General features: G+C 34.0%; 1 protein-coding gene across 10 annotated transcripts in view; it reads left to right on the forward strand.

Annotated features, from left to right (window-relative positions):
- The first annotated feature begins 4,917 nt into the window (after window positions 1-4,917).
- LOC128999423 (mitogen-activated protein kinase kinase kinase kinase 5-like) overlaps window positions 4,918-27,490 on the forward strand; it is a 56,341-nt gene continuing 33,768 nt past the window's right edge. For all 10 annotated transcript variants that reach the window (XM_054425934.1, XM_054425938.1, XM_054425936.1 and 7 more), the window contains exons 1-9: window positions 4,918-5,332; window positions 17,080-17,137; window positions 19,952-20,107; window positions 22,731-22,834; window positions 23,090-23,218; window positions 23,671-23,852; window positions 24,260-24,341; window positions 26,118-26,225; window positions 27,375-27,447. In XM_054425934.1, coding sequence (XP_054281909.1) covers window positions 5,222-5,332; window positions 17,080-17,137; window positions 19,952-20,107; window positions 22,731-22,834; window positions 23,090-23,218; window positions 23,671-23,852; window positions 24,260-24,341; window positions 26,118-26,225; window positions 27,375-27,447 — 1,003 coding nt within the window. In that variant the 5' untranslated portion in view covers window positions 4,918-5,221. The remainder of the gene's footprint in view (window positions 5,333-17,079; window positions 17,138-19,951; window positions 20,108-22,730; window positions 22,835-23,089; window positions 23,219-23,670; window positions 23,853-24,259; window positions 24,342-26,117; window positions 26,226-27,374; window positions 27,448-27,490) is intronic.

Here is a 27,490-nt window from a genome sequence, read left to right on the forward strand (position 1 = left end):
CTCACCTTTTGGTTGCAAATTAGCTGTTTTCATAAATGTAAAATAAATAATAGTGCTGCACCCTGTTGGTAATCCTTGTATCTTTAATGCTATTGAACATCATAGAACAGAACCAACTTGTTTAATTGAAACAGCTGTTAAGATTCAATAATTCCATTTCTCATAAGGTTAACATGGGAAACTCCAGAGCCACTGGGGCGGAGCCCGAAAGGATTTTTGAAATAAGAATATGCCTATATGTTAATCGGGAATGTGAGCTATCATCATGCCAAATTTCAGCCCAATCCGTCCAGTATTTTTCGCGTTCACTTGTCACAAACATACATCCATACATCCATACATCCAAACTTTCTCATTTATAATATTAGTAGGATTATATTATGATGGTTTAAAAAATTGATAAACTAACCATTGTCTTTCAATAATACAAGTATACTACTCCTACTATTAGAAAAACTGAAGATTGTGGCTATATGTTCGGCTATATGCTAATGTGCAATGTGGAAATATAAATTAACTAGTTATTTAGTTATTTTTACATACAAAATTCGTATTATTTATAATGTCATTTGCATGCGAATAGCTCAAATTACGTGTGGTCGGCGGTCGGCTTGTGAAAAAGTCGTGCTCGTATATAGGTGGTGTTACAAGGGAGTGGTGCTGCTATCACTATACTAATCAAACTTGTATTCCACAAACTGTCTTGTGGTTTTTTGGACCGTTAGCTGTTTACTTTGGAAAAATAAAACAAAAGATGTGTTTGTGTTATTGTATTTGGTAGGTAGTGTAGCCTAATAGACACTTTAGCAACAGTACAAATTTGTATTTCTTTTATTCTCCCCCTATACCATAGTATATGGAGAAAGTACCGGTATTGTTTTCGTCAAAATTTTTGAGTTTAGGTTTTGAACGGATATATCCGTTTTGGGTCCCCCTGGACCCAAAAAAGTGGTTTTCGAAGTGATGTCTGTGTGTGTGTGTCTGGATGTGTAGCATACACTACAGAGCTAGGGACTACACCTGTGGTCCGATTTCGATGAAATTTGGTGTGTATCCATGGTATCTCCAGGCTTTTTTTATATTTTAGAAATGTAATGTTGATTTTCCCATAAAAACCCATAAAGTAACGTACAAATCGGATTTTCTCAAAAATGGCCCAAACTATTTTGATAAAAATGTAGTATGTTGTAGCCCTTAAAATTCTGAACAAAATGGTAGGTCTACGACTCCTATTTCTGTAAAAATTACGGTTCAAAAGTTACTGTAACCTATTATTTACCCATTTAAAAAAACAGATTCTTGGAGAAAAGCTGGTTTTGGTCAAAATGTTATGGTCCTTATAATTCTAAAAATAATAGTACAACACCCCATTGCTGTAACAATTAATTACGGTTCAAAAGTTATTGCAACTTTTATGATTTGTAACTTTAAAATATCATATTTTTACTCTCCGCTTACATGATAAAGGTTGTTGACAAGCTTGTGGGAGAAAGTATGTGTCAGTCAGAATGCTGATACCGTTTAATTACATACATATGACAGCTGGCAACTTGACCCTAGGACTGCCTTCCGCCGTTAGACGTATGTCGTGTGCGCTCGGTGCCAAACCGCCGCCATTTTGCTGGTGGTTCGGTTCGGACATTTTTTCCATCGTCCCATTCGTCCCAATAGAAAAAATTATTTTCTTCTGGAAGCCGCAATTGCACCAATCGATATCAAATGGCAATATTTTAAAAACGTTAATGAAAATATATACAGAAGAGTTTGAATGGGCAACATAATCAGAAAAGCATTTGTCGGCAAGTATCTTGCACCTGGCTCTAGCTGGCTCTACTAAACTCCACGTAGTCGGCACGTAGCAACGAAGATTTGTACTGAGCATGAAGTGACTCCTTGAACACGACTAGTTTTTTTTCAACTCGGCATTGAAACCAACATGGAAAACGCGTGGCCCCAAGTTTCTTCATAGGGGTGAACTGTAGAACTGTAAATCTGATAGTTTCCAAGAACCAGCTGAAGATGCCATCTTGCGTTCCTGGAGTAGACTACTGTCGGGGAAAAAAGTTTAGACACTCGAGTTTGGAGCTCTACAGAAAAGTAACCTACTAACATAGAAAACACGTAGTATATATAAATTTTCGTTGTTTTATTCTACGTATTCCTGTGAAAACAAAAATTTTTTAGCTCGTTTAGGGACAGTCGGAAGGTAAAAACTGCCTGTTTTTAGAATACCAAAAACCATCTTATGACTTTGAAAATTCGCACAATGTAAACTAAACGGCAGAACTGTATCAAACTTTAATACAATATGGACACATATATAATGAATTAATTTGAGTAGTTTCAGAATTTTTACTCTACCCAAAAAGTTTTTGTTGTAACTTTTGTAAATCAACTTTTCTCAAAATGGCAAACGCTAGAAAAAAATTAAAAGCTTGTTTCGAAGGTGATTGTTTTTGTATTTGAAATATTGATACTGCTCAACCAAATTGTTCCGCATGTTATTTATATAAATTAACAAAATCCTGGATGATCTCGCGCCTGCAAGGGGTGCAGACACCATCGCCCGGTCAGGAATCCAGTGCAGTGTTGCCACGATGGACCTTGACCGAGCGTAGGTGATTCACGCAGTGTGTGTCACTGACTGACTCACAGGAAATATAATGTTTTGCATTCTTCCAAAGGGTCGAAAGTATTACCACCCCAAATATAGGTGCTAAATCTAAATTGTCAGATTCGGAATATGCAATGATTGTCAGTACTATATGTTTTTTTTTAGAAGTGTGGGAGTGACGTTGAAGGTCCAAAGCCCTCATTAAAAAAGGTGATGGGAAATGGTTAATAATTAATAATAACTGCTGTTCAGTTTTGACAACAGTTCGCAGCCCATCGCTGCTCAGTGTCCAGGTGTTCAATTTGGCAACACTGTACGGGGTATGCGCCCAGTCAGAGCCGGTGGCGGTCTGGAAGTGCCGTATTCGGCCTCTGCACTATCCAAATTAAATGTTAATTTATATAAATAATATGCGTAACAATTTGGTTGAGCAGTATCAATATTTCAAATACAAAACCAATCACCTCCAAAACAAGCTTTTAAATTGTTTTCTAGCGTTTGCCGTTTTTGAGAAAAAGTTAATTTACAAAAATTACAACCAAAACTTTTTGGGTAGGTAGAGTAAAAATTCTGAGACTACACAAATTAATTCATTATATATGTGTCTATATTGTATTAGTTTGATAAAGTTCTCTGACGTTTAGTTTACATTGTGCGAATTTTCAAAGTCATAAGATGGTTTTTGATACTCTAAAAACAGGCAGTTTTTACCTTCCGACTGTCATAAAAAATTTCCTAAACGAGCTAAACCTTTTTTGTTTTCACAGGAATACGTTTAGAATAAAACAACGGTTATAGAATAAAACAACGAAAATTTATATACTACGTGTTTTTCTAAGTTAGTTTGGTCACTTATTTTCTGTAGAGCTTCAAACTCGAGTGTCTAAACATTTTCCCCCGACAGTAGTAGACTGTACCCAATTTGTTGAGGAGACTCTGATATATCATATCAAGATCATATCTGTTGAAGTCAGGGACATAAACTTCGCATTTTGATCGGCAAAGGTATCCACATTTAGGTCAATGGATAAAACTGGGTGGTGAGTATCTTTAAGAGTTAGGATATTATCCAATGCATGTGAGACTTTTGTAGAACTAGACGAGGAAAAGACCAGATCAAGAGTGACTCCCCTGGCATTATAGGCACATTGTTAACTTCATTAAGGGAATGGAGATTTGCCAAGTCAGTCTTCTAGAGGAGTTGCAGGACGGCATAATTATGTTAGCAGTCCAGTTTACATGCGGTAGGTTGGAGTCACCAAGGAAGGAGACACATGAAGAAGTTGGGCCCGGTTGATAAGATCTGATCGACACCTTCACAAAAGTGATCATAATCAGCCGATGCTCTCTGTGTGCGTATGTAAGTGGTTACAATCAGCATATTTATTAGAGGGTTTATCTGGAGAATTCAAAAAATACATTCAATATCGGGGACAGGAGATGGCAATTCCCCGCCTTGGCTTTAAATTTTGATTTGATTGCAACAAAAGAACTCCTCCTCCACTGCATTTGTTGCTGGTTAAGCAGGAACGGTCCTTCCTAAATATTTTGTAGCCAGGAGGAACAATTTCCTGGTTCAATGCCATCTGAAAGATTAGTTTCCAGCAAAACAACAATATCGTATAGGGTCATGGATAATAATTTGCTTAAAGTTGCCAGCTTATCGCGGAGTCCATTGACGTTTTGCATATACGCTTGGAGGTTGTTGCGATCGTGCGTGACTAGTTTTTTTTTTAAATCTTAACAATCTTAGGTACTCCATTACGATATTAATCGTGAGATCACTGAGATCAGTATTTTATTTTATTTTATTTTATTTTATTTTATTTCATTTTATTTTATTTCATTCCAACGGCAAAACCATTATACATTTCAATACAAGAAAGATGGCTAGGTACTATTTACATACTAAAAAAAATTATGCTAAAAAAGTATCGCCAGTATTCTTTCGCGTTTCCAGAGTATCACGAAGTTCCTTGAGATGCCTTCTCTCATCGTTAGTCCTGTCTCTGGAGACCTTAACATTATGTATGTTCGCCTGGTATTTAATTGAAGTTGTTAAGAATAAATTCTAAAACATTAGAAAATGATGTAAAATCGATGTCAAAAGATTCTATATTCAATGCATTCAATATTATGACAATGAAAACTGTCTGCATGCTATACCAGCTGAGCAATATGTGTTAATATAGTTCAATCTTGCCAACCTATCGTAATTGGTTGATGTGATGTCGTTGTCGTTATGTGTGTCAAACTTGGCAGACTGAATTTCGTTTATTATCTGACTGTTTCTAGCTAGACTTCTAGTTTCTGGTATCTGTGTCGCTCCATCTGTCTTATTGTTTTTCGCATGTTAGTGTATATATGTGTTTGTAAATCAGTGGATTTGTGTCAATATTTACCTAGATAAGAATGTAAATATTAATGGACGAGTGATTTTTATAATCTGTGATGTAGTTTGGGCTAATGGTGCGTTCTAACTTTCTGTATATGTTGACAATCTTGTGAGCTGTGTAGGCTGGAGCAAGGCACTCTACATCTACCAGCTAGTAATGGCGCACCGTCTCTGAACAGTATATTTAAAAACATTCCTAAGTTTCATACATAATGGCTCACGCTGCTGGAGTGTTATCTTCGGACATCAGCCGTAGAAACCCACAAGATGAGTATGAGTTGATTCAACGCATCGGTAGTGGAACATATGGAGATGTATACAAGGTGTGTACCTTACCCTTAGGCCTCCTACCTTGTTGAAAGATTCTACTTAAGTTGTTAGATTATAGCCTTGATTTTCTTTATTTATAACTAGTTCATCAGTACACAGGGATGCCACAAGACCTGTTTTAACCATAAACAAGTTACAAGCTCCTCAGTAAGGGTAGAGAATTGAACAAGTTCCAAGTTAGGCCTAAAGACTTGGTATCAAAAACTCTTTAGGCTTATCAAATATTGTTGCACATACGCTCTGTGCAATAGGGCCGAGTTAAAAAAAAATTCAACCCTCCACAATAAGTATATAAATAGGGCCTATTGCACAATGCATCTAATTCTGTAGCCGACTAAACATAGCCTAGTCCAGGGATGGAACAAGGCCACACTAGAAAAACAGGTCGTAATGCTCGTCAAACATGACGTCACAATAGAAGACGGCAATAACGTAGGTACCATATTTATTTATTTATTTTCCAAGAAAAGATTAAAATAAGCAGCTGATCATAAACGGCAAACATTACGTCATTGCCGTCTTCTATCGTGACGTCATGCTTGACGAGCATTACGGCCTGTTTTTTTAGTGTGGCCTTGGATGGAATCAGCCTAAGGACATAATTTTGTTTTGTAGGCCTAGTCCTTCAATTCTGATTGGCAAAGTGATTATCGTTAGGTAACTTACCTAGGCCCTAATGAGGGCATGACATTACCCTTTGAATAGGTATAGGCTTCAATCAAACACGTAACCTACCTCCCGCTCCAAAGTCCAATATGCTAACAGATGAGCCAGCAACACACCTTTCATGCATTTTATTTCCGGTCTTGTTTAAGCATAGGCCTATGGGAAATTCGCTAAAAGTGATTTTAGAACGTTTAAGCTGGGGTCTGGGTCCTAAATAAGTACCTTTATTGGAAAGAAACGTAATTGGGTAAGTAACGGATCCCTGAGGCTCATAGGTTTTATAGGTACCTTTTAGGAATACAGTTTGCTCCATTCAGAGTGAGAAGGAGAATAGGCTACGCCTACTTCTTGCCTCTCGCTAGAATTCACAGGTGGAAAGAGCCAGTGGCGGTTCTACAAAATTGTCAAGGGGGGACTAACTTACCGGGTGGTTTGGGATTTCCAAGAAAGGAGGGGTTTCTGGGGGTCCTCCCCCTGAAAAATTTGGTGTTTTAAAGCCGTTTGGGGACATTCTATAGGCCTAACTATTAACTATTAACCTATACTATTAACCTCTAGAACCGTGATCGATAACCTCAGTTACGTTTTTAAGACGAAATGAGGCCTACGTTTAAATTTTTTTCCCAGGGTCCAATAAATTTGGCCCCTGTATTCACCCCTTGGAACCGCCACTGGAAACACACCATAATCACCAAAGCCTACTCTTAACTTAATCTTTTTAGAAGCTCATTATGTGGTGGTAGGCTATGTTAACGTATCGTAACTCTTGCTGCAAGATCTGTAGTCATAGATTCAATACCTCAAAGGAATCCAGGTTCTTACACTAGAGTTTCAAACATAGTCTACCAGAAAATTGGACTATTTATATGGACTATGTATATGGCTTTAAGTAACTTTTAAGTTTGTGGTAGGCTACCTATCCCTTTTATGAGTGACACATTTCTAGATGGTTTTAAGGCATCTAGGAAATATCCCTTTACATCCATTTATTCAACTCAATTCTGAAAGAAAATGCTAAAAAAAATTTTATCCTACCTAAGTAAATTTAATCATGCAGTTAATTTCAAGAAACTTTTATTCTCTCACTGGCTGACTAGCTTCAAATCTCTCTTGGACTGATAAAGGTCTATCTATCAGGTCATAGGATCATATTTCCAAAAGGGCATAGAAATACTTATGGTTTCTTAGACAGTCAGGTGTACACTCATCTAGATCTCCTGTAACTTTTGGCCTTTTGATGTACCCTTGGTCTGGCAACATAGCCCACTACCAACTCTCAAGCTTCAATGCGATCTTGCACTGAACATTTATCGAAGGGATATTAGTGGATTCATTTTAGCAAAGCTAATTACATATCTGTTGACATTTAATAGCTCTCGGATAGGCCTATTAGCTATGGAACCTGATTCTCTCATCTTCACATGCGTTGCGAGACTACGATCTGAAATGCCAGAGTAAAACATTTAAGTGTCCATAACCTAGAATTGTACCAATAGATGTGTTGTAAATTCTAATGTTTTTTTTCTACACTGCTCAAGATAGGAGGAACCGTTTGGACAAGAGATGTTACTACAGGTTTTTTTCTTTGTTTGCACAACTACAGATTGTTATACGGCACCATTGACGGTACACATTAAAGACACTTTGTGATAAAATATCCATACAGTCGTGGCTCAGGCTCCTTTTATATTCTGCGGCGCCCCACACATTTAATGTATTTTGAAGTTTGAAAATGGACTAATGTCTGAAACATGTCACTTCTTTTTATAAAATATAATATTCAGGGTGCTCAGTTGTACATATTTACTTAAATATTTAATATATCAGCAGCCCTATTAAGTGAACACCTAAATTGAAAAATTTATATATATATATATATATATATATATGTGTCCGTTAGCGTGATGACTCGAGCAAAAATGATCCGATTTTGATGAAATTTGGTACAAACGTGTAAACCTACGTTTATTTGAACGAGTTCGCGAACCAGCATAATCGGACCATGGGAACAGGAGTTTATGGGGGGTTTTATGGGGTAAAAATGGGTTTTTCCCATTTTAGCGAATTTCCCTATAGGGAAGTAGCTATTACCGTAGGTGGCACGGTAAGACCTAGACCCGGGACCAATTTATTTTTTCATTTTGATGTCCCCAGAGGCCAAAAACACCATTCGTTCAAATTTTTATATATGTATATATATATATATATAGACTTATATATATATATATATTAAGTATGCATGGAATAAAAAATACTGAATTAAAATGGTTCATATCATATTTAAAGACCCGAAAACAAAGACTTATTTTACAAAAAATGCAGAGAAATTATAAATCAGAGTGGAACATTAACCCCAATGGAGTTCCTCAGGGCTCCATTCTCGGCCCTTGTTTATTTATTATTTATGTTAATGATCTATGCAATGCTACTAAGATGTCCACCTTTCAATACGCAGATGATACCGCTTTAATATGCACAGGACAAAACAATGAGTTCATTCAAGCCTCAATAACTAAGGAATTTCAACTCCTTGGGGATTGGTTTGCAGTAAATGGCCTGTCCATGAATGTGGCAAAAACTCAACTAATTCAGTTTTCTGCATCCAATATTAACCAAGAAATAATTGTAAATACAAACTTAACTACAATTCATTCACAACAGTCAATAAATTATTTGGGAATAGAAATTGATTCACAACTTAATTGGCAAAAACACATTAAAAACCTATCAAAAAGACTACGCTCAGCAACATTTGTTCTCACAATAATTCGGGATACTACTAATCTAGAAACACAAATAGTAGTATATCACGCATATTTTTCATCGATTATGAATTATGGAATTACTGTATGGGGCTCATCAAGCCAGGCCAAAAAAATATTTATTCTCCAAAAAAGAGCTGTAAGATTAATGGCCAGAGTCTCCCGTAGAACACATTGTAAAGATTTATTTATTAATTTTAAAATTTTAACTTTTTTTAGCTCTTATATTTACAAATTGGCATTAATGGTTAAAAGTGATTTCGACACATTCATGGACTGTCAACAATCTCATCCACATAACACAAGATTCAAAAATATTATAAAACCAGTTCAACATAGGCTTAAAATCTTTCATTTATCCCCTCAGTATATGGGAACAAAAATTTACAATAAATTACCCGCTGGGATTAAAAACATTGCCTCATTCTCTAAATTTAAACTATCTTTAAAAAATTTCCTTTTGGAGAGGGCATTTTACTCGTTAGAGGAATATCTGGAAAATGAGTATATTTGAAAGATATTGCTTCTCCCATAGGTTTGTAGCTTATTATATGCTTTATTTCTTTTGTAAGCTATTTTATTTTAAAATGTAGTATAGTATTAGTATTAGACTTTGTGACAAATCACCTGTCAAGAGAATTGATGTAATGTGATGATGTTTAATAAATAAATAAATAAATAAATATATATATATATACGTCCGTGAACGCTATAACTTGAGTAATTTTTGTCCGATTTTGATGAAATTTGGTTTAAAGGTGTAAAGCGGGATAAACTTGAATGAGTTCGCGAACCAGCGCGATCGGACCATGGGAACGGGGCTTTACGGGGGGTTTTATGGGGTAAAAATTGGTTTTTCTCACTTTTGACCCTCAAAACACAAAATTTCCCGATTTCTCTTTAGACCTTTTTAAAGAGCTTAAAAAAACAAATAATTTAGTATAAAAAGTATTTTTGTTCAATTATTAGTAACGGAGAAAATTAAAAAAATTGTAAATTTAAAATTCCCATGTTATTCTTATGGAGAAATTTGTCAAATGTTGTAGTTTGCTTGTTTATGGATATATTTTGATCAAACTTGGCAAATTTATTTATTTTGTACTAAGCTATCAATATTTTACTCAAAAACACACTTTATTAGTTTCCTTGTAGCAGCAAACCTAGATAGCCTACTCGTTAAACCTAATGTTATTAAAATATATTTAACTGAAAATCAATTCAGACAAATGGAAATTCGCTTAGTCGGCAGGTTTGCTGCGGCGGGGGTATTTTACCCTAAAAACAAAAAATTTTGCAATTTCTTTTTTAACCATTTTGTAGAGCTTAAAAAAAGAAATAATTTAGTATATTGAAGCGCTGTTGTATGCCTAACGATCACGGAGAAAATAAAAAAAAGTGTAATTTAAAATTCCCATGTTATTCTTAAGGAGAAAATGAAAACTGTTGTAGTTTACTTGTTTATGGATATATTTTGATAAAATTTGGCAAATTTATTTATTTCATCCTATACTATTGACATATGGTCAAAAAACACTTTTTACCTTCCCCGTAGCAGCAAACCTAAGCACTTGTTAAATCTAATGTTATTTAAATTGGGAATAAATATGTCTTAAATTATTTATGGAAATATTTTAGTAAAAATGTAATCAGACAAGTTGAAATTCGCTTAGTCTGCAGGTTTGCTGCAGCGGGGCTATTTTGGTTATGTTGTGATTTTGTGCAAAATTGTAGTATAACCAGCTGTTTTAAATATTAGAGTCAATTTGAAAGTATTCTTCTGCTACAGGCTAAGCCGGGCTGACACTACACTAATTTGTAAATTAAGATTTGGCCATGTATACAATGCTATAAGACTATTCCAAATGAAAAAGAGGGAATCCCCATACTGCACCAGGTGCGAACCAGGACATCATGAAACAATAGAACACATCATTACAGAGTGCCCAGCTTATAATAGAATAAGACAATGCTTTTATACAAAAATTAAAACAGCAAATAGGAATCTACCACCAAATGTACAAACACTCCTAATGGAAACAAATTGCAAGCTATGGCCACCATTACTAAAATTTCTAAAAGAAACAGAAATCCAACTTTAATAATAGTCCAACAAGACAAAAATAAAAATTCACAAACTAGCATCTTTTTGACATTTAAAAAAACCCCGGGAAAATTTACTTAGGAAGTAGTGTTGCTACGTAGTCATTTTGAACCAAGCCAGCTTTTTAAAAGCGAACTAGAAGAAGAAGAAGAAGAAGTATTCTTCTGTTTAAATGTAAACAAACATTTTCTCCCTAAGAATAACATGGGAACTTTGAAGGCCACTGGGGCAGAGCCCTGATAGAATTCCAAAGTTTTTTTTGTTTGATGGCAAAACTACATGCTAAGACCTTTCTAACGACACCTTGAACATGGTGATCGGTAGCACCACCACTCCAAAACAACTATGACAAAAATATGCCTAGCGTATTAAATATATAGATTACCAGTATGCTTTCTAATAGGCTGTTGTCAAATAATAGCAGAATTTAAATTTGCCTCTGGTTCAAATATAATGTAATCCATAACTACTTCAAATGAAATTTTTACTGTAATTTAGACAATATTTTATTGATTATAAGTTTAATAGCTAATATATAACTTTTTACTGGATTCTATGTTTCATAATCTTAGATAATAGGTTTAGCATTAAAAAGTGATTGTAGCCATGTTATGGTAAAATCTAGCCTAGCGACTATTATATAATTGAATGTATTCGACCTTGTATTACTAGGCACTCATTGTTTGGATGTCGAGTAAACTATTTATCATGGCATTAAAATTCTATTTCTTTAAAGAATAATTTAATCTATCACTTGAACTAACCGATTTGATAAAGGCTTACTTTACTAGTCCAATATGAATTGGATATGTTTGCATTTGACAATATTTTTTTCTCTAATATTGAAACACGCAACATTTTATAACTTAACTTAGAGAAGCTTAAAGTACCCTTTTTATATTTCAGTAAGGGAATATATTTTCCTAAAACCATAAATATCCTTTAAAATTGCCACTAAAGTTAAGCGTGTATTGGATTAAGTAAGTAATGTTTCAATGGAATGTAGCAGCAACACAATATCTGGGAATGTTTCCCACAGGTCAATTATTATCATTGTTGACTGACATTACTGCAATGCCTGGTTCATCAACAAAGACCTCTTTGAATGCTGCTGACCCTGAAATATGTCTTGATCCTGTTAGCTTTTCACACTCCATAGCCTAACATTCTTCCAAATGAGAATATTAATTTCCCTTAGCAGACAATATTGTCAGTGGTGAACAAAGTAGGCTAAACATCTTAATATGTCTTGTATTGATTGAAAATTCGCTAACAAACCTGTTAAAATTATTTTTTTTATTTTCTATAGAACTGTAGTAATTAAATGCCATTTACTAGCTGTTGAATAAAACGTCTTATTTACACTACTATATCAAAAGAACAAGCTTTACTGATTGAGACGGAGTTACCAGTATTTAAAATGTTGAACTTAAAAGTAGAATTGTCATTCTCAACAATCAGGTGAAGTTACGTACTTTTTGTTCAGAATATAGAGCGTGTGTTGGTGTTAACTATTCATTTTTGTATTTTACCTTGTTAAGAAGTGTGCTATTCTTTAATCAACTCAGAAAAATCAAATCCACTAATAGTCTATTATCTTTTTGTTGCTTGCCTTTTAGTAATAGGGCATGATCAAAAAGTGAGTAGTTCATTGTAAGACCTAACCGTACGTTTATCACATATCACAATAAGCTGAAGATGGTATAAGAGGAACAGTAGGCTAGTATACTTAGAGTAGCCTATCTAAATCAATTGTCTAAGTGTTGTTAAGCAATTAAGCTTTTGACCCAATTTTGCTTTGTCAGTTTAAGGAGAAAGCAGCGTTTCGAAACATGACTTGGCCATTTTCCAAAAATATAACAACATTTGGTGGACATAGTTCCTCAGTCAGTGAGTCAATCTGTTTGACTCAAGGCCATTTCCTGTAATTACTTACATTCCTTCATCAGATTGTACATTACTTATAATCATATAAGGTCTTATTCACTGCTTTGAAATAAATGTAAGGCATATAACGTCATGTTTGGTTAGGGAAACATTAGTCCACGGAGTTTTATAATAAAAGTAATCTATTTAGATTGAAAATGTACTTAATAAGACATTTTGTAAGTTATTTCATAAGAGGTGATCTAATAAATAATATAGATAATTTTTGTGAGTCTTTTGTCACACTTGGGTTAAACCTAATTTTCTTCTTAGGAAAAATAAGTCAATTCTTCTTCAAAATATTAGAAACATACAAAATAAACCAACCTAAGTGCACCCTGTGAGATTGGCAAGGCTTTCTTGAATTATTATGACGGAGTCATATTTTCTATCTCTACTGGTTGAGTTTACCATTGAGTTAATTACTATTGACTAAATGCATATTATTGGCCCCTTTTAAGTTAAGTAACTTAATTTCACAAAAGTCCAAAGACAGTTTAAATAGAAACGGTTTATAGTTCTGTCATTAAAATGTATTTTTATTTGCAACTTTGCAAAGGCTACTTTAGTTTTTAAAGTAATATTTTCATGCATGAATTGCTGAAGAAAAATATAAATGAAGTTGATTTAAAAGTAGTGGACTTAAGAAATGGCCTTCTGATAAGACATGTTTTATCAGTGCACTTCTGTTGTGGTTCTGATATCTCAGACCTGCTCTATGTGAAATATTTGACACTGCCTTATCAACTATAGATTATTACAGTAAGCATTACAGACTTGAAATGTTTAGATTAAAATACCCCCACTGCATCAAACCTGCAGACTAAGCGAATTTCCATTTACCAGGCTGGATTTCTTCTAAAACATTCCCTTAAAATTGTTAGATTTATCTCCTATTTCAATAACGTTAATTTTAATTAGTACTTAGATTTGCTGCTATAGGGAAGGCATTCAGGTGTTTTTTTAAAATTGAAATGTTGATAGCTTGGAAAGAAAATTCAGTTTAGAAGAACAGCTGTTCCCTCGATATTATCATAACATGATAGTTATAAAACTATGTCATAAATGTTACCCTTTCAATGATTGGATTTAATTTAATCTTAAATTAGATAGGTAACTAGGCCTGTACAGAGCCTGGGTTGATACAGCATCGGGTATAGGTAGAATAGTTTTTTGTATTTTTCATAATCAATGGTATAGTTTTAGAATAAAAAATCTATGACAAAGTTTTAGATTAAATAACCCTAAACTACCACATAGATGTGTAAAATATTATATTTTATTTTCATTTTTATTTTCATTTTTAAATTTCATGTTAATATTTTACGAGGTGAACCCGTGCGAATCCGCACGAATAATAAATTAGGATATTATTATAGCAATGTCGTTAGAAGTTGCGTCGTTGTATCGACGTTGGTCTTGACCTCGATCGTTGGCTATATGCATTTTAAGTTCTTTTTGCTGTTCAGTAGTGTAGTAGTTTGCAGGACGGAGCTGAAAACTTGCGCGTATGGATTAATATAAACAGAATTTTGAGTCAGCGGTTTTGACGTCGTAGATATTAATTTGGGCATATGTGGGATGCACCCCTTCTGACAGTTGTAAAGGTGCCAATTGGGTGATAAATTGTGTTGTACACCTTATACTTGAAAGGCCCTCCACCGTTATATACTTCAATTTTAGCTCGAGTGCTGACCATTGCGAGCGCAGAGTTGTGCGATCTAATGTTCTCTTTGTAGTTTCTGCTCAAATTATTTGCTCCATTAAGTAGGCTCTGGATATAATAGATTTCTCTGTATGGTGGTAGGTAGATTCACTTTCCTTTATGGCACCAGGATAAAAATCCTTCGCCTCGTCCTCTTTGTTCTTCTTTAAAATGTTGCGCACCACGTTTCTGACATTTTAATGCCATCTCGCCAAGTGAATGCTGCTGAATTCATGTATTTGTAAGTGTAATTTTGTAAGTACAAATTGCCACTAACTGTTCCAGCTCCTCGTCTGGGTTCCTTATGTTTTGCATTGCTTGCCGTATGTTGACTCGCCGTGTCCGACCGGCAATATTTCTTTGTTGTCGGTTCCTTGGCATGTTTATACGAAAATATAACGTAAAACTTTTCTCCCGTCGTGTCCTATAGGTAATATTTCTTTGCCGGGTTTCTAATAATTTTTAAAAACATGCAAACTTTTTACATTTTAAAACAAAAAAAAACTGCTGGGATTTAATTTTTTTTTTAAACTAATGTATTGACATCTGTTTCAGAATATAATGACATTCAAATCAATCACAATGTTATCCGTATGGAAGGAACTTTGAGGGCAGCCCACGCCCTTAAAAAGATATATTTCGAAAATCTAAGTTTGCACATCTACACACCTAACACATTACACACATTTTGGTATATAGTATGTGGGGTTAAATCTTAAAACAAAAAAGCCTTATTGTTCACAAAGTTTCATGTCGTGTATTAAATATATAGATTTGCTTGGATCAGCTGTCTGAAATAAGCATTTGGTGGTTCTGCTTGTTTCCATTGAAATGTCAATGCAAAGATAAACATTATGAGTTTTCTCATGCATCCACGGAGACCAATAATTAATATTTAATATTGAAAATCTCAATCTCAAAACTATGGACATTAAAGGAACAAAGCCCGATAGGAACTTAGGGAAGTGAATAGGCCTATGACGTTCCTAGCTATATGGACCATCTTTGTGCCTAATTTTGGCTGTATTGGTTTAGTATTTTAGTCCTGACAGCTGCACAGACAGACAGACACAACCTCAATTTTATAACAGTACCGGTATGGATAGATTCTGCAGGGGTCTCCAACCTATAGCCAGCGCGGAGGGTCAGATGCAGCCTGTGAACAGATTTGATCTGGCCCACGAAGGCTTACTAGGAAATCATTATTTTTATTAATTGGTATAAATCAATGATCGTCAATCATGGTAGTGCTAGTGGCAACACCCTGCAAGTAAATGTTGCAATTTTGGTAATAATGTGATAAACATTCGCAATCGCGGCAACACTCGTAAGTAAACTGTCTAATCTGATCACAAGCCTACTGAGCGAGATTTTTGCATCACTACTTCCCAATAGGGAAATTTGCTAATAAAGGAACAAAATTTAGAATAGAAAGGCTGGTGTAATATCCAGTCAATTGTTTCATGTAGGTACTAATAGAACCAAACCTAACCTTCAGTGTGATATCATGAAAATGACTCATAGTCAAACAAAGGTGTGTGTGTGTGTGTGTGTGTGTGTGTGTCTTAATGGAAAATTATAAGAAACCCCTACCCATTACTATTGCTTCCATTAAATAGTTCTCAAAAGTTTATTAAGATCATCTGCACTTTATTTTAACATTCCTTTAAAGTTTCCACTAGATTATTTAATGTAGCCTGCAGTATTTGTATATGTAAATGAAGAGAGATTTTAAATTGTTTACATCCATTTCTGGTAGTTAATGTTTTACAGGTACAAATACTTTTAATACTTTTCATTGAAATGGTGACCATACAAAGTAGGTATTTTAAGCCAAGTATGAATGGAGATGAGGGTAGGATGAGTGGAAATGGTTTACTTTTATTAACTAAACAGAGAATGTTAAATTTTTTCTTGAGATCTTTAGAAATATGATCTCTTGTGTTTTTATACATAGAATTGTAGAGAAATTTTGATTATTTTACTGTATTTATGACCATAGACAACATGTTCAATTATAATTTTATTTTATTTAATAAAGTAAAACTTTATAAAAATAAAATCGTGCTTGTGTATGTGGGTTGTTATTCAGATCTTTGTTGTGTCAATCACTAACAAACCTGGAGACTATTTGTCCATTTATTACAAATATTGATTTATGTAGGCCTATCCAAACTTTTAAAATTTAGGCTTTAAATATGGTGTACCCTGTTTTAGTGGTTTAGTGTATTTAGTGCTCTAGGGCCTAATTTTGATAGTGACCAATCGCTTTTAACTCTGCTGGCCAAGGCTTTTTGCTTTGGAGCCCTGTCTTAAGTTGAAGGTCCCAACTGGGTGAAAATGTTTTTTCACCATGTCAGTATATTTAGCGGACACATCAATGCCACTTCCTCCCTCTCAAACGTGGTTGAAACTACCAATAGTCTAGAGTAACTAAAATTATCTACCGATATGTCAAGAGTAAGGTACATCATATGTAGTTTGTGCTTAAATTTTCATAAACTGTTTTTAGTATTATAGCAATACAATTTGATGTTGGTTTGATATTATATAAAATTAAATGGATATTCTGTTTTTCAGGCTAAGAGGCTTTCTACTAATGAGTTAGCAGCTATCAAGGTCATTAAGCTTGAACCAGGTAAGTTAAACGTTAATATATAAATCTTTATTAAATGTACCGGGGGACTAGAATTGCCACCTGTTCTGGTTCTGTCGTAGAAAGGGGAGGAGTTGTCCCAACTTTTCCCTCAGCAAATGTGGCAACCCTGCATGGGACCGAGCAACTTCAATTAGGTTCAACAGTAAAAACAGTATAAAACAGAAACATGAGTAATTATTGCAGCAACTAAAAATGTTATTTGAGTATAAACATTGGACAGTTTAATCAGTGTTCTAAACCCTGCAATGCACAATACAACACAATTAAAACATATATTATCATACATTAGTTAAATGTACACGTGCAGATTTTCTCCCCTCTAGTTATTGAAAAGCGGTGAGTGGTAGACCGCGGAGCTTCCTGGGCTCAAATCCCGCCAATCACTAATGGATTTTATCCATGTGATAATGCCACAACCACCTGTTTATGTGTAAAACAGTCCAAGTTAGAACCTATCGTCCTGGGATGTGAAGATGAAGTCATTGAAAAGCAGTAACGTTTTGATTAATATTAGTATGGCATTCCAATTTATTACTAACTCAATAGAGCCTCTTATAGGCCTAGGAAGTTATAAAGATTAGGGTCACATTGCACAGTAAAATCATTATTGTTTTTTAAAATCATAAAATAAGGATTCCAATATTCATGGAGTATACTAGTTTAAAAACCAAACTCTACTGAATGCCAATAACTATGTTAGCAAATTATCATAACCTTCTGTACATATTTCTATAAATAATAATTTTCACACTCTTTAAAATAATACGTGTAAATATAAATAGATACCTAAACCTAGTTTTTTGTCATTCTTTTGTAAGGTTAGAGGCATGAGTTAAATAAGGCCTGATTTTTTTACTAGTTTGAAAATGTTACGTTTAAGAATTTTTAATGTTGAAGCTTGATTTAAAACAACATGAAAAACTGCTGAAATGTCAATAATTGTTTGTTTAACTAGTTACTTATCACAGAAAACATGTAGGCCTAGGTGACTCACATATGTTTGCAGATGACATTCAATTACACAATATGGCAATAAAATGTTACAATCATTGTCCATAATGCTTTTTCTTTTAACCTTTAACTGCAAAAACCTGAAGCCGTGGAAGTGTGTGCAAACTTTTAACTAACCTAACAATAGATATCCTTTTCTTTGTGGCCATAATAAACTCAGTAGACTAACTGTAAAATATTTAAAGAACTATCCATTGCAGCTTGCTTTTTGGACTTTGGAAAATAATGTTTACCTCTTTATAGCAACATTTTATTCAACATTGGTATTATTTTATATTTATAATCAATAAAATTGTTGTCGTAAATACACTGTAAGTTAATGATGTAAGTTTGAGATTTTATTTGTTTACATTATTTCTCTATACAGTAGACACCCTCTTATCCGGACTTCTCGGGACCAAGGCCATTCCAGATAACGGGTTTTCCGGTTAAAACGACGACCCCAAAAACTCGTTAAAACGGACTGTTTAAATGCATACTGTATAAGCCAATAATGATATTATGTATTTAGACAAGTGATCACTGGTCTCAAATATTTCAGAGAACAGTCGTTTCAGCACTACCCACTTCCTGCCGATTCTTGTACAGCCTGGAGGCAACTGCGTGTGCGGCCTCTAGTGTAGTGTGTGCGTTGATTATTGCGTGTAAATAGTTATTTTTTTTACTATTCATGACATTATTTAGTAAATATATAGTGTTTACAAGATGAGTGAAGAAGTTAAATTTAAAATTGCAACACTCTTAGCCAGTGCTGAAAGGGAGATTCCCCAACGTTAAATTTACGAATGTTAAATTACTTAAAACATCAGGTATTGTTTGTGTTATCATCTAGAACCACATTATAGGACATTATGGTAAAATTTAAATTAACTTCTTGAATATATTCTTGTAAAAGATTTCTTCATATTGGCCTACTTTTATGTAAGAACATTTGATAGAATAATAGTTTAATTTTATATTTATAAAATCTAGTTAAGTTATTTTATAATTAAGAGTTCACCAAACACATTTTGATGTTTAAAATTAAAAATAAAACTTAATTTGTGCACTAAAATACAAATTTTACTTCATGAATGTTTGTTTTTATTGACCTGGAAGTAACCTCCGGGTGCGCCCTCTCCCGTTTTGAAAACCAATGTGCTCTCTAAAAGGTTAAAGAGATGTCATTTCCGCCGAGTGTCTTGTTAAACCGATGTCTGGTTAAAAGGTGTTTGGAGAAGAGGAAGTCTACTGTGTTTGGAAAACATATTTTATACAATCCTTCAAGTCGGCTTTATGGGCCTTCCTCGTCACACATAAAAATAAAATGCAAAGGTTATATAAGACCCCCTTGTCTGACGATTAATCAGTGAAACTATTTCAAACTAGGACTGTTTTACCATTTTAGTTGCTCTATTTGTTACAGCTGTTCCCTATTGTATTGAGCGTGACAGAAACTGATGTATTGTTTTAAAACGTTAAAACTACAGAAAGCTGTGAACCCATTAGAAAACCATTTAGTTGTGAACAAGGACCTAAATTAATAACCCCTTAGATATTTTAAAATCCATTTTTATTATTTTAATAATTAATTAAATTAGGGATTGAATTTAATCACCAATACTTATATGTCGAACAGCAAAGTGCAAAACGAGATCCGTGGAAAAACTATCGTCGCAAGGTCTGACAATCCCCCCTTGAAGGGTTAACTGAAATATTCTTCTTTCAACAAATGGACACATAGAAAAATGTAAGTAGTTTAAAAATCTGGCCTATTATTCTAATCTCGTTGAAACATTGCAGGAGAAGACTTTGCAATAATCCAGCAGGAGATTCTCATGATGAAGGATTGCAGACATCCGAACATCATTGCGTACTACGGCAGCTACTTGCGCAGAGACAAACTGTGGATCTGCATGGAGTATTGCGGAGGAGGCTCCTTGCAGGATATATACCATAGTAAGAACTTTGTCATATACACATGCGGAGGTTACCAATTTGATCTTAAAATACCGTTTTGGAACTGCAGAATTAACTGTAGAACATTATGTATTCAAATCATTCATATGTTCAGGTCACTCTTACGTTTTGTCACTTTACTTTCTATTTCTTAGTCTAAGATGTGTTCTAGTTTTTTTTTCTTCACCGTTTTGGTTAACTGATATTTTGGTTAAAAGTCTTTCTGTTGATGGAGGTTCTATTCTATTCTATTCTGTAGAGCAATTAGAAATTTAATTTCAGGTTAAGGATAAACACAAAGCACAAGGGCCTGTATTTAAGGATTTATGTTTAGCAGGCAAACCTGAATGAGGAAGAGCACAAGAAACAAAAACACTTTACATTTATACACACACAAAAATAGAATATTTCACAGTCATCAACAGCAATTTCAACCAAATAAGGTTCGAGTTAAAAGAGCGATGTTTATAGGTCAAAGGAACGGCAGGAAGTTCCTATCCTACTCGTTCACCACAATTCACACCATATTTGATTGAAAATGCTGTCAGTGACAGTAAATTATTCCAATATTTGTGTATTGTGTAAAGTTTTATGATTATTGTGCCATTGTGGACTCTTACCCATTCATCTTGAAATTGACTTAGTCTGTAGGATTGCTGCAACTGGAGTGTTATAATTTTATGAGATCCTTGACGTATGCAAGACATTTTGTTATATCTTCATGTTTATCGTAGGGTTAATTTAATGTGTAATAGTATATTACGTTACTAGTCCTGAAAATAAGTGTTTACCGGACGAGTGTGGTCGTTCCCGTGCGAGACGAAGTCGAGTACGGGATTACCATACGAGTCCGGTACACATATTTTGGACGAGTTACGTACGATAGTTTACGCCATACTACTTAATCCGTACAAATCCTTATATATTTCCACCAACTAAAGGAGTAAAAATCACTAGTCATAACCTCCAAGAGAGGTTATGTTTTTGTTTATAACCACTCATTGCCACGCAAATACAAGTATAATCAGCTGATTGGTGTCCGGTAAAACTCATTGCAGAACAGTAGTACGCAGTGAAACCCCATTTGAATAAGCTGACGGCAAACAGCTGTTTTCTTTACTAAATCCTTGCGTGGAAAGTTCGTCAAAATAGTGTAGTGTGGCGTAAAGCAGTTTTACGTTGTTAGTTGGAATAGTATTTAATCGAATACAAACAATAGGTGGTGGGTTTATAAAACCTAGGGTGCCCACGTTCTGGAAAGTCAGGGATAGTCATGGAAAACAATTCTGGTCATTGAAAGTCATGGAAATAGGTAAAAAGTCATGGGAATCTCCAATGATGGATGGATTCGAGAGGACTTTTCTATGCAGCATTTTTCATTTTTGTAACATTTTTTGGATTTTTTACATATGTACGACAATCGACAATTCAGTTTATTACAGTTGTAGTAGTTAATGAGTTAAAGTTTGTATTCGTTCAATACAATCCGTACCTACTTTATCTTATAATCTTCTATATTATTAATACACTAAATGAAACTTTGTGAACAATAAGGCTTTTTTGTTTTAAGATTTAACCCCACATATTATATAAGTCATCGGAAATTATGACTATTATTTGTTTTAAAATAACGCCTGTAATACTTCGCAATAATTGCTCGAATTCGAGCTACAGGTTCACTAGTTTAATTTAATTTTGTAGAATATTGTTGCAACAGTAGTTTATATGAAAATGTTACAACTTCATTATTACAACTCAAATTGCAATACTAATATTGCTATAATGTTTTGAGTTGTCTTAAATTAGGTCTCTTCTAAGTTAAAATAAATTTTGTAAACACTGCTAACTCAATAAATAACTCAATAAAAAACAAATAATAATAATTTATTTTTGTAAAAAAATACAACAGACTTAAATTGCTCTATAAAGAATGATTTAATTTCAATAAAATAAACTTTTGTATTAGCTTCTATGATGATGTTTGATACAAAATTTAAAGAGAATGTCCACATTGCAGGTGACTATCTATAACTAAAGGTGTTACTCTGCATGTATTTTTCATAGTTATGCGTTGGTTGTTATTTTATTACTGTAAGAACCAAAGATCGGGAGATACCATCATAAAGCTTTTTTTAATAAGATAATAAATTATAATCTTATAGTGGTATTAACGAGTATCTTTGAAAAGATTATAATGCATTTACATGTTTCTAACTTGAAAAAGTAACGTTTTGATATTAAAAGTATATAGGAAGGAAAGAAGAAAGTGGAGTGAGAACTTAACTTGCTCAGCTATGGGGACGGAGAAGGCTGGGTTTGATTTTTTCCTTCCTTATTTTGAATACCATATTTTTGCAAAATTTATTACTCCATTGTTATCTGTTAATGTGTTAAAACATAGTTCAGTAATTTCTGTGAAATAACTTGTCCAGGCAGTATTATTCGTTTTTGTATATTATATTATAATTTTAAAGTAAGGTTTGTGAGTCATGGAAATCAATGGTAATAGATAGTCATGGAAAGTTATGGAAATTAATGACAAATTTTCTGTGGACACCCTTAAACCTTTTCAGTGGCAGAGTACCTAGTTTATATGTGCACTGATTGTTGCTTTTGTTAAAAGTCACTGGACCATTGACAGAACTGCAGATTGCGTACATGTGTAAGGAAACTCTCCATGGTCTTGCGTACCTACACACCATGGGGAAGATGCACAGGGATATTAAGGTAAGTGACATTTTTATGACACTACCATCCATCATAGTATGAAAAACTAAAAAGAGACGCAAACGTTAAAGGTTTAAGCTGTATTTTTTATGCTTTGGAAGTGTAAATTCTCAACTAGCATATTTAATCTGGAGAATAGTGGCCACATAACTCAACTTCTCCTCTCTTAAATCCTCTTGAGTCCGTAAATCCCATTATTCGGTTTTACTAAAATCATTGATTTAATTTGTGTAACAAAATGTCACATGTTTATAGGGAGCCAACATCCTGTTAACGGAGAACGGCGATGTGAAATTAGCCGACTTTGGTGTTTCTGCCCAAATCACCGCGACCATTAACAAGAGGAAATCTTTTATTGGAACTCCGTATTGGATGGCCCCGGAGGTTTGTAGTTTTAGTGTAGATATTTTAAAAACAAAGAGTAATCTATATAAAAGTAATTCATTAAGGGTTTGTGTTTTTTATTAAACATTATTTTAATGTCAAACAGATATGATGCTGTTATGATGTAAATATCTGTAATAAATAAATCTCTGACTCAGGGACTCTCACTAATCAAAAAAAGTTTGGGTAGTCGAGTGGTTTTATTGCTTGTCTTCAAACTTGAACATCACTTGTATGACTTCAAGCAAATTCGATTCTCATCCGAGATGACACAATCAATTACAAATGCTATCTAACAGAAGGTGGACGTTAGATAGTAACGTGAACGTTTTTGACTGTTCCCTAGCAAAAGAAAAATAAGTGTCAATCAATAGCATTGATAAACTAAAAGCGCTCATTAAAATAGCTTCCCTAAAACATTATGTGGAATTTTGAATGTTTTTTGTGTACAGGTAGCAGCAGTGGAGAGAAAAGGAGGCTACAATCATCTGTGTGACATCTGGGCAGTTGGCATCACTGCTATTGAGCTGGCAGAACTGCAACCTCCCATGTTTGACCTGCACCCAATGAGGGTACTGTTCCTCATGTCTAAAAGTGGTTTTAAACCACCTACGCTCAAAGACAGAGATAAATGGTTAGTTTGCGGTTACTGTATTTCATTAATATGTTATTTAACTATCAAAAATGAATTTTTGTGGATTAGAAAAATCAATATAAATCAACTTTAGAAAGAACATATAACTAAACTAGAGATTATTTGCTACTCTATTCTTCTCTTTAAACTAAGAAAACTGTATGTAAATTTTAATAGTGTGGATAAAAATAAGTTATAGAATGAAAGGTTTTTTGTGTAACATACCTTTTTCGTTCATCCTACCTAAGCGTTTTGTACGATTGAGGTGTTGTAAGCTTAAGTAGGGACGAATGGTAATTCAAAAGATAAGCTTGCCCCCCTAATCTTTGATTTCCATATGGCACTTTCAAAGTTCATGGTAAATAAAAAATAAAAAAAAGTCTAAACTGGTTTTTATTGTATTTCAGGAGTCCTACATTCCATAATTTTGTGAAAACCGCACTCACGAAAAACCCAAAGAAAAGACCTACATCGGAAAAACTATTACAGGTAGGAATTTATAATTTACCCAAAACTTAAAATTCGATTATTTTCATGATGGGATAGTCTTTGAAATATTATCTGGTAAGTGAACGTGGTGCACAGGATAGTAAGGAATTTCATATCTCCAAATTTTTAAATATCTTTAGAACATTGTCATAAATTTGAGGTTAATGTGGAGAACCTCTAGAACCATTTAACATATAGAACAGATTAATGAATATAAAACATGTACAAAACCATAGCCTTCTCTAGTACACAAGGCCGCGGCAAGCGAGAACTGGCAACGTTGCATCTGAGTCTTGGTGCGCAATCGCCTTACAACTACAATGAATGGAGGAGTCGAGTACCGACTTGCTTATTCGGGCTTCTACTACCTTAAATAATTAGTAATGACATTGAACTTGTTACTACAACATACCAGATAGATGTGTTGTGCCTGGGTGCAAGAGTAATTACGAAAGCTCAATTAAAACTGAAGGATACATACAGTGTTCTAAGATTCCAAGTGATCCGCCGCGTAAGCAGCAATGGCTTCATGTTATTCCTCGGTTAGGTTGGACACCTTCAAACAATTATCGTGTTTGCGTGAAACATTTTCAAGAAGATTACCTAATTTTTTGTACAAAAATATAAGAATAAAGACAATGATTGGTGTAAATATAGAAGCGAGTGTTAGGTGAGAATACTATTTCCTAATTTACCTTCGTATTTTAGTGATAAACGCTGCTGAACAAAATAGCCTTAATAACTAGTACTTCAAAGAAATAAAACCGTGTTTCTTTTAAGTACTAGTTAAAAATATGTACTACACCATCTACATACCATACAATGAAAGCATCAGAGTCCGACTCGTCTAAATGTTGATTTGGTTAAAAAGTTCAATGAATATTGTGGAAAGTCATATGTCCTAGCTTCTGAAATCGTTTACAAAATGCCAAATGTTTTATTTGATTTATTTTGATTTTATATTCCAACGGACAGCTCCATTGTGATATTGGTAAACATATGAACAATACTTGCTAACGAATAGTACAATACAATGTTTAATAGTAAATTGATTGTTTTGCTTGATAATTATTCAAATAAAATAAAATAAATTCAGTCAGTATGCCTTCAAACAAGAAAATAAAACTTCAAATTTTGTTGTAGCTAGCTAGACTTATTGTTCCACAATCCCAGGTATTGGCTAAAACTTAATATTCCTTCTACTGTATTTCAAACTGAAAACCATTTTATTTGAACAAATTATTAGATGTTAGTCTCTAAATGTTAGTCTCATTTGCAAATTGCAATGGAAGTTTTATTTAAAATTATGAAATTGACAAAGAAAATATGCAAAGTCCAGACATGTCCACATTCATCGTACTTACAATACGATAAATACGTATTTAAGTTTCATGTATGTATTTTTAGTTTTAGACATATTGTGCTATGTTGTATTTTTTACTAAATAAATAAGCTACCTTTACTCTAATTGTCTATTTTACCATATCCTGAAACCCACTAATGTATTTTATTTACATACTTTCATTCATTGATACAGAGCAGCAAAAACAGTAATGCTCCCATAGCCTAGCGTGTGTGCTCGACCCAGGCAGCAGGTGATTGCGACGTTGCCAGTTCGAACATCACGGCCTTGTGTATTAGAGGTGGCTATGATAAAACAATTTTACTTTCAATTGTCACATAGTATACCTACTTCCACTATGTCTCAGGTGGTTTTGTTAATTTAGTTTTTGATTAAAACTTATGTTAAACGTCATTGTATGTTGTGTGTTTAAGCACCCTTTCTTCATATCGGACATGAGCAAGAGATTAGCCATTGAATTGCTGCAGAAGGTCAACAACCCTTCCCACAATTTCACAGAATTTGAGGCTGACGATGATGGCGTAAGTAGTGTCAAGTCAAACTTTGCAAAGCTTCGGTTTTAAGTAATTGGTAATTTTTAATAATCTATCCATCTAATGTTGTCTAGTAAAATGTTTTAAACACTTAACACTGACTGAGAATTATTCAAGTATTATTGGAGATATTTTCAATCTCTGGAATAGTAGTTTCTTATTGAGATGGGAAGGAACCTAGAACTAACTGTACTGGGAAACACTTCTAGCTTCCCTCCTCAGGCTGTGAGGTTGTTATAGTCTGTTAAATAATCTGTGTTGTTGATTGATTTTTAACATTGTGGCAGTAGTCTCTGGATCACTATGACTATTACAATAGTAGGTTATGTTACCTTATGTATGGCCAAGTTATCTGTTTAGAGTACCATGGTTTCGAAGTTCTTGACGGCATAATTTTTTTTAAGTTTACAGGGTGTTAAGCATGTTTAATCTTCTTCAACCTGGGCAGTGAAAAGATTCGTTAGTTGAAACCCTGAATACAAACACCTTAAAGGAAACATTTAAAAAGCAGCGTGGTCCCAGTTAAATCACTAATCAGATTTGCGTGCGTGTGAGCGGCAAAAGTTCGGTCATGACATTGGGTAACGTGTCCTGTGTTCTAAAGTAGCTGCTCTATATCAGCTGTTTTTTGTTTGGACTGTTATAATTTCCCATTATATCTATTGAAGTCTTGTAAATAAACTTGGATTGAAAACATAACTTGTTGAGCAGATATTTTTACGGTAAATTTCAAATTCTTAAGTTGTATCTATAAATAATCTTTTTTTTTAACAAAAGTAAAGTGCTACTCAAGTAAAGTGCCTTGGTGGATTTTTTTCACTTGTTTGTCTGCCAAAAACTTTACTAATCAGAACGTTTCTTTCTGTTTTGTCATTTTGTTTGATTGTTTCTCCTCAAGATGGCTAGATTCCAGATGCTGGATCATTATGAAACCTCTGTTTTCTACCAGTTTTGGAAAATTACCTCAGTGTTCCATAAAAAATTACCTAAACACCACTTAAAAAAGAAGAAATATACTCTGTTTTCAAATTGATTGATTACCTACTGTTTTTTTTCAGAAACTTTCATGCTGTCTCCTTCTCTACAATGTTAAGGTTTTCAAAGACTGAGAGTCTAATCCACTTTCTCTGATTTTAGGCTGTTCCAAATGTTCCGCAGAGAATTGCGTCCCGACTGACCAGCAAAAACAGGCGAACATCAATAGAAGCTGGTGAGCTCCAATCATTTAACTACATTTTTAGTAATACCATCAC

This window comes from Macrosteles quadrilineatus, unplaced genomic scaffold, assembly GCF_028750875.1.
Source record: "Macrosteles quadrilineatus isolate MER2022 unplaced genomic scaffold, UCM_ALF_1.0 Scaffold_8__2_contigs__length_117827958, whole genome shotgun sequence".
NCBI lineage: Eukaryota > Metazoa > Arthropoda > Insecta > Hemiptera > Cicadellidae > Macrosteles > Macrosteles quadrilineatus.